This window comes from Gastrolobium bilobum, unplaced genomic scaffold (genome assembly GCF_033153095.1).
Source record: "Gastrolobium bilobum isolate Gb01-03AN ecotype WA unplaced genomic scaffold, APGP_CSIRO_Gbil_v1 utg16495, whole genome shotgun sequence".
NCBI classification, from domain to species: domain Eukaryota; kingdom Viridiplantae; phylum Streptophyta; class Magnoliopsida; order Fabales; family Fabaceae; genus Gastrolobium; species Gastrolobium bilobum.
The window spans coordinates 279,382-296,536 of NW_026897958.1; the positions used below are offsets into that span (position 1 = coordinate 279,382).

The window sequence follows — 17,155 nt, forward strand, 5'->3', positions numbered from 1 at the left end:
ATTTTTATATATATGTAAAAGATAATTAAGTAAATACCATTTTTGGTCCCTGGCAATATCTACGAAATCCTTTTTAGTCCCTGGCAATAAAAAAAGACCAAATTGATCCCTAAAATTATGAAAAAAGAGTCACATCAGTCCTTCTGTCAACTCCTCTGTCACTAACGTGGCCCTTTTTACATACTGTTAGGGACCAATTTAGTCCTTTTTTATTGCCAGAGACTAAAAAGGATTTCATAGATATTGCCAGGAACCAAAAATGATGTTTACTCAATATAATTTTATCTCTTAAACCAAAAACATCAAACTCATAAATCCTAACTATGATGAAATGCCGAAAACAAGCCTGTAATTCAAGAAGTTGGATTCAACCTCACACGACGGCAATAAAAAAAAATAAAAAATTGATTGGACAATTTTTATCACTGAGTTGCACATTTACGTTTAGCCCAACTGCTACTATCATCAGATGGAGTCCTCATGTATGGTATGGGCCAACCCATTCATAAACCTCTGAGCTCCGTCTTTCGTTTTCCTTTTTACCTTTTCATAAGAGGCTGCCCAATGATTTAAAGTATTATATTGATCATTCGTTTTAGTTCCACCTAGTAAGTAATTATTATTTTACCATAGAGTATAGATATAAATTAAAAATTATATATATACAAGCATGTGTATTGGGTGTTTAGCATGTATATATAAAGTTTATTTATTCTGTCATTGTGTACTTTCATTGAATTGTCGTGATGAAACAATGTCTCTCTATTTTTTTTACCTCCTCTTTCCAGTAACTCGTAATTGAAAACATTATATCAACTTGTGCGTTTAATGCGGATTATGAACCAAAAGAGAAAAAAAAGAAAAACTAAATCCATGTAGTGGTGATGGAGATGAGTAATGTCATTATTATAATGTTTACCCCAAGTGGGACACACCCCCATTTTAAGCAGAGGTCACGAGGTAGATTGAGTTTTTAACTTCTCAAAAATAGATAGATACATACATTTAATAACATGACCTTAAAATATCTCCTCCATTCAGGCTTCCGAGGCAGGGAAGAAGCTCCAAACCTAAACCTGTCTCTCCCAGAAAAAAAAGAAAAACACGACCAAGGGTTGCATACACCTTTGTTTTGTACCTTGATCTTCATAATCTTTTTGAGCCTAACATATTTATTTGAAAAGGGAAGAATACAAGCAATATAAATATATTTATATATATATATATATATTTTTTTATATTGCTTGTGTTCTTGATTTTGGAGTTTGGAGAAAATGGACAACGTTGCGAAGGAACCGTTTAATATGTCAGATGGATCAGTAATTTGCTATACACCAACTTTGGCAACAACAAATGGTGTATGGCAGGGAGATAACCCTTTAAATTTCTCCCTCCCTCTCTTCGTCTTGCAATTAACGTTAGTTGTTCTTTCCACACGTTTCTTTCTTTTCCTCCTCAAGCCATTTCACCAACCCCGTGTAATTGCTGAAATCATAGTAAGTTTATTTTTCCTTCCAACTTCTATTTCCTTGTTCCAATTAGAAGCAGAGAAAAAGGACACATTCATAAAGCGTTGACATTATTCTTTCCTCTCTCTTTTTTTTTTTCTTTTCCCAATTAGTTATTATTTCTCTTTTCTTAATTTGGTTGGGAAAAAAAGCAGGTCTTTGAATTTCAAGAAAATCTTCACCAAGATGCTTTGAATAATTATAAACGTAAATTTAAGCCATATCGAGTCAAAGATAGACTTTGACATAATGTACAAGTATACAAATATAATATTAACCCATAGTTATGAATTATAGTTTCTTTTAATTTTATCAACTATTAAGTTGTTACCTACCTCCGAAAGCATCAGGTAACTAACTATATGCAATAGACTTTTGTTGAACATATGTCAGCAGGAAATTAAATTACAGTTGGTAACCTCAATTGTGATCATAATATTGCAATTTTGACTTTTGAGAGTCATTGGCTTTGCTGTTTTTAAATATTTTTCAACCTGATAATTGACTCGAATCATTTGATAATATTTACAGGGTGGATTGCTGTTGGGCCCATCAGTGCTTGGTAGAAATGAGAAATATGGAAGTACTGTATTCCCTCTAAAAAGTGTGGTGGTGCTTGAGACAATGGCAAACATAGGTGTCATATACTTCTTGTTCCTAGTTGGGTTAGAGATGGACCTTTCTTTTATCAAACGCACTGGAAAAAAGACTGTGTCCATAGCCCTTGCTGGTATGATATTGCCATTTTTAGTTGGTGTTGGTGTCTCCTTTTTATTAAGAGACAGAGAGAAAAATATGAGCATGGGCATGGGCAGCTATATCCTTTATCTTGGTATTACTTTATCTGTGACTGCATTCCCAGTGCTTGCTCGCACACTTGTTGAGCTGAAACTTATCAACACAGAGCTCGGCAAGCTTGCCCTCTCAACTTCTCTCATCAGTGATGTGTGTGCCTGGATTTTGCTTGCTCTAGCTATTGCTTTATCAGAGCAACATATTAGTTCCTGGGCCTCCATTTGGGTTATACTATCAAATGTTGTTTTTGTTGCTTTCTGCATTCTTATTGTTAGACCAACAGTTAAGTGGATGATCAAGAGAACCCCAGAAGGAAAACCCTTCAGTGAGTTCCAAATATGTATGGTGCTCATTGGAGTTATGATCTCAGCCTTCGTTACGGATGTACTTGGAACACATTCTGTTTTTGGAGCTTTTGTATATGGCCTAGTAATTCCAAATGGCCCACTTACAGCTGCTATAATAGAAAAGCTTGAAGATTTTGTTTCCGGGCTTTTACTCCCACTTTTTTATGTCATTAGTGGGCTTAAGACTGATATCAACTCAATCAGTGCAGCTGGTAGATGGTTGATAGTACTCATGGTGATTCCTCTTGCTTGTTTGGGCAAGATCCTCGGGACTACTCTTATTTCAGCCTTTTTCCAGATACCAACCCGTGATGGTATTGTTCTTGGTTTACTTATGAATACTAAAGGCCTTATTGAAATTATTGTGCTCAATGTTGGGAGGGAACAAAAGGTACGAAACTCAAAACATTTAGTGTTATTATATATATATATCACCTTATTTTCAATTTGAACTTGGCAGATCACTTTGGCATATGCAGGTCTTGAGTGAGGAAATATTTTCAATTATGATTGTTATAACGCTTATAATGACCGGAATAATTCCACCCATTGTGACATTAATTTATAAGCCAAGAAAAAGGCTCATACCTTACAAAAAGAGAACAGTGCAAAATTCAAGACTTGATGCAGAGTTTCGGGTGCTGGTGTGCATTCACGCACCTAGAAATGTGCCTACAATAATTAATCTCATCGAAGCAACCCACCCCAACAAAAGGTCTCCCATATGTGCTTATGTGCTCCACTTGGTTGAACTCACTGGTAGAGCTTCTGCTATGCTCATTGTCCATGCTGATCAACAATCAGGACGCCCAGCCCTCAACAAAACACAAGCACAAACCGACCACATTATCACAGCATTTCAGAACTTTGAGAAACACGTTGGTTATGTCTCAGTCCAACCCTTGACAGCTGTTTCCCCTTACTCCACCATGCATGAAGACATATGCAATTTGGCAGAGGAGAAAAGGGTATCCATCATCATCATTCCTTTCCATAAGCAACAAACAGTTGATGGAGATATGAAGGACACAAATCCAGCATTCAGAATGGTGAACCACAACTTATTACAGAACTCTCCTTGCTCAGTTGGTATACTTGTTGATAGAGGCCTTAACGGTTCCAACCGCTTAACAGCAAATCAATCATCTCATCAGGTTGCTGTGTTGTTTTTTGGAGGACCAGATGATAGAGAAGCACTTTCCTATGGATGGAGAATGTCAAGGCAGCAAAGGGTACGCCTCACTGTCATGCATTTCATTCCAGGCAAGGATGCAACTAGGCCTCCACCTACAGATCAGTTAAACACTGAGGATGAACTAGACAATCAAAACACAAATACTGGGAAGAGTGACAACAAAATGGATGAGGAGTTTATTAATGAGTTCAGAATGATGGCTGCAAATGATGACTCAATTGTTTACATGGACAAGGTTGTAAATAATGGGGAGGAAACAGTATCTGCTATAAGATCAATGAACAATGTCAATGACCTCTTCATAGTTGGGAGAGGTCAAGGTACAAGTTCACCACTAACGGATGGCCTAACAGATTGGAGTGAATGCCCCGAGTTGGGAGCCATTGGGGATTTGTTAGCTTCATCAGACTTTGAAACAACAGCTTCAGTGTTGGTGATACATCAATATGTTGAGCAAGGAACAGAAGGTGAGGACATTTTTGTAACTGAAAAACCATGGCAAACAAGTGAAAACTATCATAATGTAAAACAACATATGGGAAGATATACAACAGCGCCAGTCTATATTGGACAACCTCTATTCTAATGTTTCCTTGTTTGCGGTTTTCTTGTCAAAAACCCCCCCAGGGTGGGTGGATGTAAATGTAAATCTTTCCAAGTTAGCATAACACTTGTTTTTTGGTATTAAAAAACCTTGTTAAGATCAATATGAAAAAAAAAATGCTTCTACTAGTTTTGTATGGAAGTTTCAGAGTCAAAGGCAAAGCCTTACAGTAACACTAGCAACGGGGACATAGCATGGGTTTACTCCTGCAAGACAAGGACACCGTTCGTTGAAGTGCTATCAGTTCATGGCTCTTGTTCCTCTTCGTCTTCGCTATATCTGTACATGGAAAATGGTCACACCCCATGAAGCTTTTTTCTTGCGGTTTGTTATGCCAAATTGAGCACAATATGTTGTTTAGGGATTTGTTCGTCTGTACAGTAGACAAAACCATGGTTGATTTCAAGTGTATGACTAAAAATTAATTTAATTTTTTAGCTTAATTGGCAAAAAAGAAAAGAAAAAGGAAAGGTTATACTTCATAGCTTTTTTTCTTACTACTAAATTTTAACTATTGATGTCATCAATCTAACGCTTATAATTTATTAAAAATTAATAATCAATTAATAAGTGTGACTCAATAATTATAATCATTGGATTGACGTAAATCAAAAATTAAGATTTGGGAGTAAGAGGTAATAAGAAAAAAAGGTAATAAAAAAAAAAGGGTAATAAGTATCACTTTAAAAGTTTTAATTTTTTTTATTTAATAACTTTGAATTTTTATAATTAAGAGTAAGATAAACTTTATGCATATTTTTCTTCTCATTTAACTGTATTCTCCCCATTTTGTCACACATATCTTTTATATCAAAGCAAATCATATATTTATCTTCGTCATTCATTCAAAAGAATTTTTTTTACTTTCCTTAATTTATTTAATCAATTATCAAAAAATTTCAATCAATATTAGACATGATCGAATGTGCACAAATCACCAGTAAAACAATCTTTTATCAATTAAACTAATTTTTTAACATTTTTAAAACTATAAGATTATTAATTGAATCAAAAAAATTATATTTGCTTAAAATTAAGAATATTCAATAACTTTGTTAATTCTTGTAAAGTATGCTTAAATAATAAGGGATATGTTATTTTACCTACTATTTTTTCTGCCTACATTTGCCTACCACCCTCCAACACCGTTACATTTGCCTACCACCATCCTACATTTGCCTAACCCATAAATACCTATTTTTTGAATTGGGTTTAAATATTGACCCACTTTTATTTGGGTCAGTTTTAGACCTGACTTGTTTTAATAATGACTTATTGATCCAAAACTTGACCCACACCCATTATGTAAAAAAAAAGAAAAAAAAATCACAATTATGGTTATTTCTTCTCTCTGTCACATTCTTGCACTCCACCAAAAAGGATCTCCGATATGCTTCTCGACTTTTCTTGTGCTCAATCCCGAGCTTCTTGATTAATTTAAACCCATATGGTATGATATGCCTGAATACCTGATTGATGTCATGTTTTGCTATAATGGTCTTTGTTATTGGCTATGGATTTAACTCTTTGATTCCTCCAACATCGCCTCCTTCATTTCATAACAAGCAATAGATTTCCTTTCTCTCTATTCCTTCGTTTTTTTATTTTATTTTAATGGCTTTTATATCGTAGCTTTTCTGGTAAAATTTAGGTGCATAGTAACTGAGAATTTCATAAATGTCTCGCATAATAATCTTGAAGGCTCGCTACCGATTGAGCTCAACAAATTAGCAATTATTTCTTTCTCCAATTTTTATTTGAGTCATTATGTGTGGAGTTACAATTATTACTTTAATGAAAAAGTTTCTATACAACCATTCTACCTATATAATATGTCGTTGTTTATCAATCTAATTCCTTTGCATTTTCTATTTTCTTTGTAGTTTATAACTTAAATTATATATGTACAATCATATTAGTCAAAAGTTTCCTTAAACTAATTGATCTTTCCCTAATAATAATTGAATAATTTGAGTTTGAATTTATGAATTTTCTATCAATAGACATTATGTAATTTTATAATATATCATTGTTAAAATTAGTGATTTGTTATCTTAAGATGGGAAGAACGTTCTCTGATCGTTTACTTTTCATTAATTTTCACTAATTTTGCTTCAAATGTGCAGGGGGCTTAAAATTACATTCCTTCATTTATTCAACAAATATCAAATTTATTATAAAATTTATATATTTTAAAACAAATATATAATTAAATTACATGAGTTTAAAAAAAATCAATAACTACAAAAAAAATAAAATTAAAAATATGTTTTGAAACCAAGTCAAAAACGGGTCATGTCGAATTTGACCAACTTTAGAAAACCAAGTCAGGCTCACTTCAGAAACCAAGTTAGGTCAGATCCGACCCGGTTGTGAACTAGTTCAAAAAAATTCAAAGCAAGTCAGACTTGACTTGGATCAAATTAAATTGGGTCGGGTCAAAATACCTGACCTATAAAGAGTCGGCATAAAAACCTGACCCATGCACACCCATACTTGCAGGTACACCCCCATCTTGTTTCATTGAAGATCCATGGGTTAAAACTGCCACAACTGTAAGATGCGCTTTGACCCAAGGCAGTTCCAGGCCATTTGTGTAGAGGAAGATCACATGATCAACCCAATTGTAAAATTGGTTCTGATCAATTTTGACATTGCTTTTAGCTTTAATTGAAATTAACTTTCTTTAAAATTTAAATTGATGTTATTTATATCTTAAAAAGAATTAAAATAAATTTGTATTTATTTATCTTTTACTAGTTAAAATTTTGAATAATATTATTTATATAATATTAAAATTTATTTAAGAATAAAAACTTCGTAGAATATTGTATATGTCTAAAAGTAAATTGAATGGTATTCATTAACCCAAAAATTGCATACATATCACAAAATCGATTGGGATTGATTGTGTTAGTATAGAAAAGGAATTTTTTTTTTCTGTTTTCTTTTTTGGCATATTTTAACTTTAAATATATAATGAGTGAGTTTTTTTTTAAAAAAAAAAATTGACAATAGTTTTCAATATCTGAAATACCTTTTAATTTTATAATTATTGTTTTAACTTTTAAGTAATTTGAAGGATATTAAAAAGATATGGTAGAATAATTCTTTATAAAATGTCAGTATTAGAAAGTTACTTTATTGTTTATCAAAAAAAAAAAGTTACTTTATTCGTGAGAAAGAGATGGGAAACAAACATTACCTTTCTTACACAAAGAGAAACAATTGGCGTCTCATTTGTTTATTGTTCAATTTAACTTCAAATTCGGCGACGCCTTTCTATTCTACAAAGAGAACCAATCAAAGTACTAAGTTTGAAGTCAACAAGTGACGAATGTACTAGTGTCCGCTGGCTAAGCTAAACATGCACACATATGTACATTTACAAGCATTTCATGTTAAAAAAAATAAATTATTATCTCATTTTACATGAGATAACTATTTCACATTATTCTCACGTAAAAAATTATGCTATCATTTTTTTTTACTAGGTGGTGGGCTCCATCATATCATGTATCTATAGTAGAAGTGGTGGACTCCATCATATCATGTATCTATAGTAGGAGTTATCTCCAATGACATGAGAAAATAGAATTCCTAAAAAATATATATACAAAATTATAACCATATAAAAATGGAGAATGATCCGTTTACAAATTTTTTTTTACAAATTACACTAAGTCTGATCAGTCATACACTCTTAATTAAAGTATTATTGGTCAGACATAATATAAATGGTAAGAATTTATAAATAAAAAATGTGTAAATATAATATTCCCATATAAAAATAAATTAATAATGATAGATGAAGAGAAATTTTTTTTTTTTACATACACCGTTCCTGCTAAGCCAGTAAAAAAAAGAAATACCTGCATTTATATTTGGTTTTAAAAAAAACACATATTTAGATTTTTAAAAATATATTTGATTTTTGGCTTCTTTTTTTCTTAAATTAAAATTCTTAACTTTCAAAAAAGACATAATTTTGACTTTTTTGATGACTTCTGGACATCCAAACAGACTTTGTGAAAAAAAAAGTTTTTGGAGAAAAAAAATCATCCAAATGGACTAATAGGATCACCATGACATCACCCGCCTTTCCTATATTTCAAGAATTAGCTGCAACGTACACAATAATCATGAAAAGTGAAAACAATCTCCACTAGTGTTCTATTCCTCTGGAAAATTAGCTGCAACTTAGTCATGACTATTTCTGATGAAAATGGAGCACCAAGAAGGCTGGAGGTATGTTATTATTATTATTATTTCCTTTTTCATCCATGATTGTTGTTCTGCCTACAATAATTCTGATCGATTTATTGCAAGCAGGGAAAATTCAAAGCGATGGTTGTATGTTTCATTCTTGGACTCGGGTCCCTTATTGCATGGAACAGTATATTGACAATAGGATATTGCTACTTCAAACTGTTCCCTGTAAGTATCTCATGACCTCTTCAGTTTCCAGTGAACAAAAAATGATTTTATAAGCTCCGGCATTCTTCCTTGAGATTTCTTATGAATCTCATTTAGTTTTGGTTCCTGGATTACATTTTTCCCTCACCTTTCAATGACTTATTCACAGTGTGTATTGAGATATATTAGTCCCACATTGATTGGATGGGTAACTAATATGGCCTTTATAAGGCCTTGAGCACTCCCACCCCTTGAGCTAGCTTTTGAGGTGGTGACCTCAAGGTTCTTAACATGGTATCAGAGCCTTACCGTCCCCCGCTGCAATTCACGCTTCTGTGTTGAGATATATTAGTCCCACATTGATTGGATGGGTAACTAATATGGCCTTTATAAGGCCTTGGGCACTCCCACCCCTTGAGCTACTTTTGGAGTGGTGACCTCAAGGTTCTTAACATGAGTGTGTCTGATTCTTTGTAGAATGGAAATAAAACGAGGTGATTATATGCGAAATTGGAAAATATGATTGAAAATAAGACTCGTACACTTCAAAGTTCCAACTGCAATGGATATGTTATCTTTATTTGAATAATCAACAACAAAAAAATGTCATATTTGGCTGCAAGTCAACCACCGATTCCCTTTCATGCTTTATTTTGTGTTGTCTACTTGAAATTGATTGTAAAAAATTTACAAGGTATTATTCTAACAAGTTTTTCTATAGAGATACCATCCTTCGCGAGTACTCACCATTGTTTATGAATCATTTGCACTTGTATCTATGATAATACTGGCGCACAATGAGTCAAGGATCAACACTAGGATGAGAAACTTATTCGGATACACTCTTTTCTTCGTTGTCACTTTGTTTGTTGGTTCTTGTCGTAAGTTAAACTTCTCTAGTTCAGTATTTTTTTATTTCTATTTTTTTGAATTTGAAAGGATAAAACATATGATCTTTATAGCGCTTGAGTTTTGTGACATCTAATTTATGTGATTGTTAATTTCATCTAATCTGCTTTGCCTATAATAGCTTCAGAATATTTCATGTGACAGTTAGATCTAGCAACTTCAGGGAAAGGGGGAATTAGACCTTATATTGGTTTATGTGCACTTTCCGCATGTTTTGGAGTTGCAGATGCTCTTGTCCAAGGTGGCATGGTTGGAGACATGTGTTTTATGTGTCCTGAGTTCACCCAGGTTGGTCTTCCCCATAATTTCTTTATTCCTTCCCGTGTCCTATATTTTGAGAAATTCTTATATACTCGTGTGGAGTAAGTGAAACATCTTACTGTGGGCCCCGTGGTATCCTGTGCCCGTTTTTCTTGCATATACTGTCTTGAAATAATAGTTTTGTTCATACCAATTTAATGTTTCTGCAGTCCTTTCTTGCTGGTTTAGCTGCCTCAGGAGCTCTAGCCTCTGCTTTGAGACTTGTCACCAAAGTGGGTTTTGAGAAATCTGATAATGGTCTTCGAAAAGGGGCTAGTATGTTACTGTTATTCATCAATGGACATATAGATCAGTTTTACTTATACTTGTTTTCCATTCTGCAAGTTTTATACAGCATAGTAGACTTAGTAGCCACCAATAAACTTTTGAAACTGCCATTCTTTATATAAGATTGGTTACTTCCTCATTTTGCAGTGTTATTCTTTGCAATCTCCACATTCTTTGAGTTTCTGTGCATTATTCTCTATGCACTCTATTTCCCTAAGTTGCCCATAGTAAAGCATTACCGTTCAAAGGCAGCCTTAGAAGGATCAAAAACTGTTTCAGCTGATCTTGCTGCTGCTGCTGGCATTCAAAACAAGACAAACGAGCAAGTAATGTAACTTGTGCTAAACTGATTATACACTAAGCTTCATGAATTATTTTTCAATAGCCTTAAAAGACTTTGGAACTAACGCAGGTTGGATTTGAAGAGAAGGAAAGGTTGCGCGATAAACAGCTATTTATTCAGTACATTGATTATGTAGTTGACTCGTTTCTGATATATGTGTTAACCCTGTTAAATTTGCCTGGATTCTTGTATGAAATTATTGGATTCCTAAGAAAATGGTAAGCGCCTATTCAATTCCAAATCTTTTAGTCATCCAAGTGCGTTTTCAGATGACACGTGGTGGGGTTTTTTTAGGTACCCCCTTGTTTTGATTGCAATGTTCAACATCTTCGATCTAATATCCAGATATATTCCCCTCATCAAATGCCTAAAGTTGGAATCCAGGAAAGGCTTATTCATTGCAGTTCTTTCTAGATTCCTGCCGATCCCAGCATCTTACTTCACAGCAAAATATGGTGACCAGGGATGGATGATCCTGCTTGTGTCTTTCTTGGGACTAACCTATGGCTATTTCGCTGTTTGTGTGCTTACCGTGGCACCTAAAGGTTACAAGGTCAATTTTTTTAACACTCTTTTTTAACCTATCAGATTTATGAATTATTATGTGCAGTTTTAACTGTGTATGTCAATTGGTTCTATTGCTCAAGGTTTTCTGGTTTTGTAGGGTCCTGGACGGAATGCATTGGGTAATTTGCTCGTGCTGTTTCTTTGGTGCGGATTATTTGTTGGGGTTGCTCTTGATTGGTTGTGGCTCATAGGAAAATCAGGATTCTAAATGAAACATCATGTGTAAATACTGAATTTCCAGGCAGTTTTTCTTTGCTTAATCATGTATCTAAAAGACCCAGCTAGTGCTTCCATCTTTGAGCCATGTTCTAGATAGGAAGAAAATCATTGAATACAACATTCATATTTTCTGTGTTTATCCTTTCTGACTATATAACTAGAGATGCCATCAGCAAATTATGCCTATGTTTGGAGGATTGGAACTTCAAACTATTATATTAAACTACGGAAATTTCCAAAATAACGCCAGCAGATAAAATCACTCATCGAACGGTTCTAAGGGTCCACCCCCAAAACTGTTTCATCTTCAATGATATAAGACGTGATTGTTTAGTTATAAGCTATCAACTACATCAACTAAAAGAATAATTACAAAAGCTTAAATAAGATAAAATTTAGAGAATAATCTCTTACTCCACAATTTAAAACATTGATTCATTCTAAATGCTATTCTTCTAGAAGTCAATTTGTTTTGCTTCTAATACGGTATAGTGATCAGTAGTAACCAGTAATAGTAACTAGGCTTAGAAATGTTTTCTTTAAAAATATAGCTACTTTCCCATTTTACAGTGCTATTCTTTGCATTCACAACATTCTTAGAGTTTCTTTGTGTTATCCTCTATGCAAACTACTTCCCTAAATTATCCCTTCTGAAGTACTATCATTCAAAGGCTGCCTTGAAAGGATCAAAAACTGTTTCAGCTGACCTAGCTGCTGCTGGCATTTAAATAGCAGAAAATCAACAAGTAATGCAACGTAGGCTCCACTGACAATACAATAAACTTGAAGCAGTATTCTCATTATCCTATATGATTATGAATTTTTTGTGGGTTGGACCCAATGGCAATGCTACATAGGAAGACCGGTTGACCAATAAACAATTATTTCTTCAGACCATTGATTATGCAGCTGACATGTTTATGACATATGCATTAACATTGTCAACTTTTCCTGAATTACTGTATTATTACATCAGTCAGACGAATGATAAGTAACTAATTTATCATTCATATCTGTTTAGCTTATCCATGTATGCATCTTAGTCATGGCATGTCTGGCTATGCTTTTAGTTGAATTCAACATTCATGTCTGGTTATCTTTGAAATACAAATACTCTTTATGAAGTAAATAGTTGAATTCAACAATCATATTTATTGCCTTGATCATTTCAGGATGTGTATAACTAGGGGACTCCTCCTTGAGCTTTATTTGTTTTTCCAAAAGAGGAATTTCAAGAACCATGTAAAGCAACTATGAAGCATAAATTAATTGTTTATGAATCACCGGAGCCACATCTGAAGCTTAAACGGAACTTTATCACACCCTCATACCCTCCCACGTGACACATCAAGTGATCTGATACCATAATGCTGTTTTGTGAAGAAATTGATAACAACCTTACAGCACCTATAACTAAATTAATTGTATCAAATAATTATACATCATGCATGTATAGAATACATATCAATACATGTACATATGCATGTGCAGCTGCAGCCATGATGTGCCCTTGTAGATCCCAGTGAGTGATGTTATATACACACCCAAATTTTTAACATAGTTACTAAATTTAAAGTTAAAATTTACGGGGAAAGTTACATGTCAAATAAAGTTGAAGGAGTTTTTTCTAAGCATTTTTCACTTTTAATAAGCACAAAAAAAAAAAAAAAAAAAAAAAAATGGGCTGTCTGATATAAAAACTTTAGGAAGGAGTTCTCAATTTAAACTCAAGGTGCCAACCTCGTTGGAGCATGTTACAGGGTAGCTTCGGATATTGAATATTCAAAGTGACATAGATATGGAATAATTAAAAACCCATTGAACCTCGTGTCTGAAAGTCCAATAAACATTCATCAGATACGGATACATGACGGTCATTTTTTATTTTACTTTTATTATTTTTGTAATGATACATGACGGTCATTAATTGTTTAGACAAAACCAAGACGTAATGATGGAAAAAAATGACATTTGTTTGGCGCAAATGACAAATTGAGAGTACAAGAACAGCACGAAACATTGGACCACACGACACCGCAGACCCATTAATCGACGTCAACAAGTGATGTGTTCAAACGGATCTTCCAAAGCGAAAGTTGGTTCAAACAAGAGCCCAATACGTTTTTCTTTTGAGATAGCCCAACACCTTATCTAGCCCAAGGAAAATGTGACTTGGTAACCGTGGATAACTTTCTATTATTGCCAAGGGCAAGACCGTATCAAAAAATGCTAACAATGGCTAATATTATAATCAGCATAGAGAAAGAAAAACAAATATTTTACTTTACTTTATGGAAAAATAATCAGATTAACTAATCGTATTTTCATAATAGAAATAATCATATGGTGATGATATGGGCTTTTTCACCCTTTTGCCCCTTATTAATTAATTAATAACTATTTTACCCCTGATTTGAAACTATTTATCAATTTGCCCCTCTTTAGTCGACTACCTTGCATTTTTAGTCGACTAAATGGCCAAAACAGACAAAAAATGGCTGCTGGAAGATTTAGTCGACTAAATCTTCCTATTTAGTCGACTAAATCTTCATATTTGACAAACAAAAAAAAAAAGTCAGTGTGATTTTAATCGATTAAGTAGGGAGATTTAGTCGATTAAATCTCCCAACATCCGTTTAGTCGATTAAAAATGCAAGGTAGTCGATTAAAGAGGAGCATATTGGTAGATAGTTTCGAATCAGGGGCAAAATGGTTATTAATTAATTAATAAGGGGCAAAAGGGTGAAAAAGCCTGATGATATGTGTAAATTGTCTTTCTCTATTATCTACATGACCAAGTCTACCGCCAGCCAACCAAGTCAAACTATTATCTTCAAATGCTTTATAGAATATAATATAAATTTAATAAAACTTTAGCAATATATCCAATTAGTTATAGGAAAAGATTATATTTACAAAAAAAATTATTTACAAATTATATTATGTCTTATCGGTAAGACACGTTTAAATGAAGTCTTATCGATAAGACATAATATAATTTATAAATTTATAAAAAATAAATTATCAATATATAACTCTCCTCTTAGTTATATTTGCATTTTCACCATAAGCCTTAATTATATCCGTGTGTGCAGTTAAAGCTAAAACCAGGTTTTTTTTATTATGTGGTAGTATATATATTTTTCTTACATTGGTTTTTTTATTTATTTATATTTTAAGTTATCTAATACACACGTTGTTGTATGGTTGTTGGCGGTTACATACAAATATAGCCATCTTTCAGGTTCCCATATTTGGATAAGTACGATATTTAGTTTTTACTAATTATACAATTCAATGGTTAACGTTACGGGGAAAGAATATGCTGTGTCTTCTTTCTTCGATCGTGCAGCATTTTATGGCAGTGTTCATGCACGTAATGTTCTTTACTGAACGTTTAAAGAATATGCTTAAGTTGAGAGTTTCTGAAGAAACCTCTCTGGCCATTTTCCATTATTCCGATATTAAAATGTTGCCTTGAGTTTGCAAAATTCTGAATCTTCTTTGCTTTTTTCTCACTCCAACTTCGTTAATGTGAACTTCCGTGAAGCATGCTCCATTGCTTTCATAATAAGTAGGACGAACCTTCATCAACCCTTCTTCCATTACATTGCCTTTGATGTTTGAAGGTTTCTATTTCTGCTAGACATACCTAGCTTTTAATTAGACCTACGTTGTTTTTCAAAATTTACTCTCAAAATTGGTACGTATTTAACCTCTTTATTTAGTTCTGTATTTGGTGGAAATTCATTCAGAGAGAGAAAAAAAAAGCGAGGAAATAATTTGCTACATTGAATTTTTTTCTCTCTCAATGTTTTGTTTCCATTTGCATTGAGTTTCTGCTCCTTTTGACCATCGATTCAGTTGCAAAAATATTTTCTTATGATTATGAGAAACTAATTAAGATTATCTTTTGATCCTAGTTTTTTTAGCTTCTTCATATTTGTAGGCTAATATACATTCCAAAAATCCCAGTCACTTTTTCAACTTCTAAGTGATTACTAGAAAAAGTACATATATTAGAGATAAAATGTTAGACATTATAAATATTTTTAGGTACCAAAAAATAGTGCAAAGTCCAGTTTCTCAGTTGATTAGGTATTTTCATAAGGAACCAATTCAAGTGGCATGGAAAAAACCAGGAATTGGATGGACCAAATTAAATTTTGATGGGTCTTGCAAAGGTAGAAGTGGAAAAGCTAGCATTGGAGGGGTTGTCCGAAATCATAATGCAGAGTTTTTGCTTGGCTATGCTGAATCCATAGGACAAGCCAATAGCACTATCGCCGAACTAACTGCACTTAAGAGGGGCCTTGAATTAGTCCTTGAAAACGGTTGGAATGATATTTGGCTTGAAGGAGATGCCAAAACATTGGTTGAAATTATAGTGCAAAGGAGACAAGTTAAATGCAATGAAGTACAAAGACATATTAGTCATATAAATTCCATTCTACCAGAGTTTAACAATTGCATGGTGAGTCATATATACAGGGAAGGGAATAGGGCAGCTGATAAATTTGCTCAAATGGGGCATCACTTGGATGAGCCTAGAATTTGGAGAGACATTCCTCCTGATGAAGTTTTGGCTATTGTGCATGAAGATGCACAAGGCAAAATTGTTCTTCGAAGGAAAGGGTAATTTATTGTATATATTATTTATTATTTATTTATTCTTTGTATATAGGATATAGGAATTATTTTTTGGGTAAGATGATGTACATATACATATGTAATAAATCTATTCATGTGCAGATATTGGATGTAGAAATGGAATTATTAATTTGTTGAACATATGAATGAACAGCTGAATTGGGAGAAACATTCTCTTCGAAGTTCAAGTTGCAATCACTTGCATTTGAGATGCTTATCTTGTTAAGTCTGATTATTGTGACAAAAACGGAATTAAACAGCTTATCATTAATATAAATATTTATTTTTGCGGATAGGAGAGGCTTCTCAACAACTTATACGGAGGTCAATAACTGAAAAAGTTGGGTTTATGAGATGACATAAAATAATAAAGCAAGTTGTTATGTGTAATCATTTCTTAATGAGTTCAATGAAAGTGACTTACGCTGGAAGTAATAAGCTGACCATTAATTACTTTACATGAATTTACACTATATCTTGATCATTTTGATGCTTCTATTTTGCATAAAGGAGGCTACAATACAAGCCCACAGCCCACACGCAAAACCTGTGCTATCATATGTGATGAGTTTTTAATTTATTATGTATTAAAGTTTAACATGAGAATGAAATTGATTTAAAAGTAATTAAAAGTTATGAGTATTATAATTAAAGCGTTATTTTATTCTCAATAATATTCTCATAAAAATTCTTATATTTTGCAGTAATTTTCAGCCTGAAGTTATCAAGTGCATATGCCACAAATAATTGCAAATTATGAAGTATATTTAATTTCTTATTCATATATAGCATGAATCTGCTAATTAAATCAGGTGTCATCTTGAAACCTTCAATTATTATTGGGAGTTACTTATCTCATGTTGCATGAGATAGTTCTCTCTTGTATGTGAGATAAATATGTGGGGTTCACACTTTAAAACAAAAGAAAAAAAAAATGAAAAAAGCTGACATAAAATACAATGAACGTATAACATGAGAGAGCTCTCTCCAACGAAATGAGAAAAAAATTTCACA

General features: G+C 33.1%; 1 protein-coding gene and 1 pseudogene across 1 annotated transcript; both read left to right on the forward strand.

The window, feature by feature from the left end:
- The first annotated feature begins 1,274 nt into the window (after positions 1–1,274).
- Positions 1,275–4,431, forward strand: LOC133311741 (cation/H(+) antiporter 15-like). Its single transcript, XM_061512834.1, has 3 exons — positions 1,275–1,496; positions 2,040–3,041; positions 3,130–4,431. The coding sequence occupies exons 1-3, from the start codon at positions 1,275–1,277 to the stop codon at positions 4,429–4,431; spliced, it is 2,526 nt and encodes an 841-aa protein (XP_061368818.1).
- Positions 4,432–8,655: 4,224 nt separating this feature from the next.
- On the forward strand, positions 8,656–11,480 carry LOC133311731 (equilibrative nucleotide transporter 3-like; annotated as a pseudogene).
- The last annotated feature ends 5,675 nt before the right edge of the window (positions 11,481–17,155 follow it).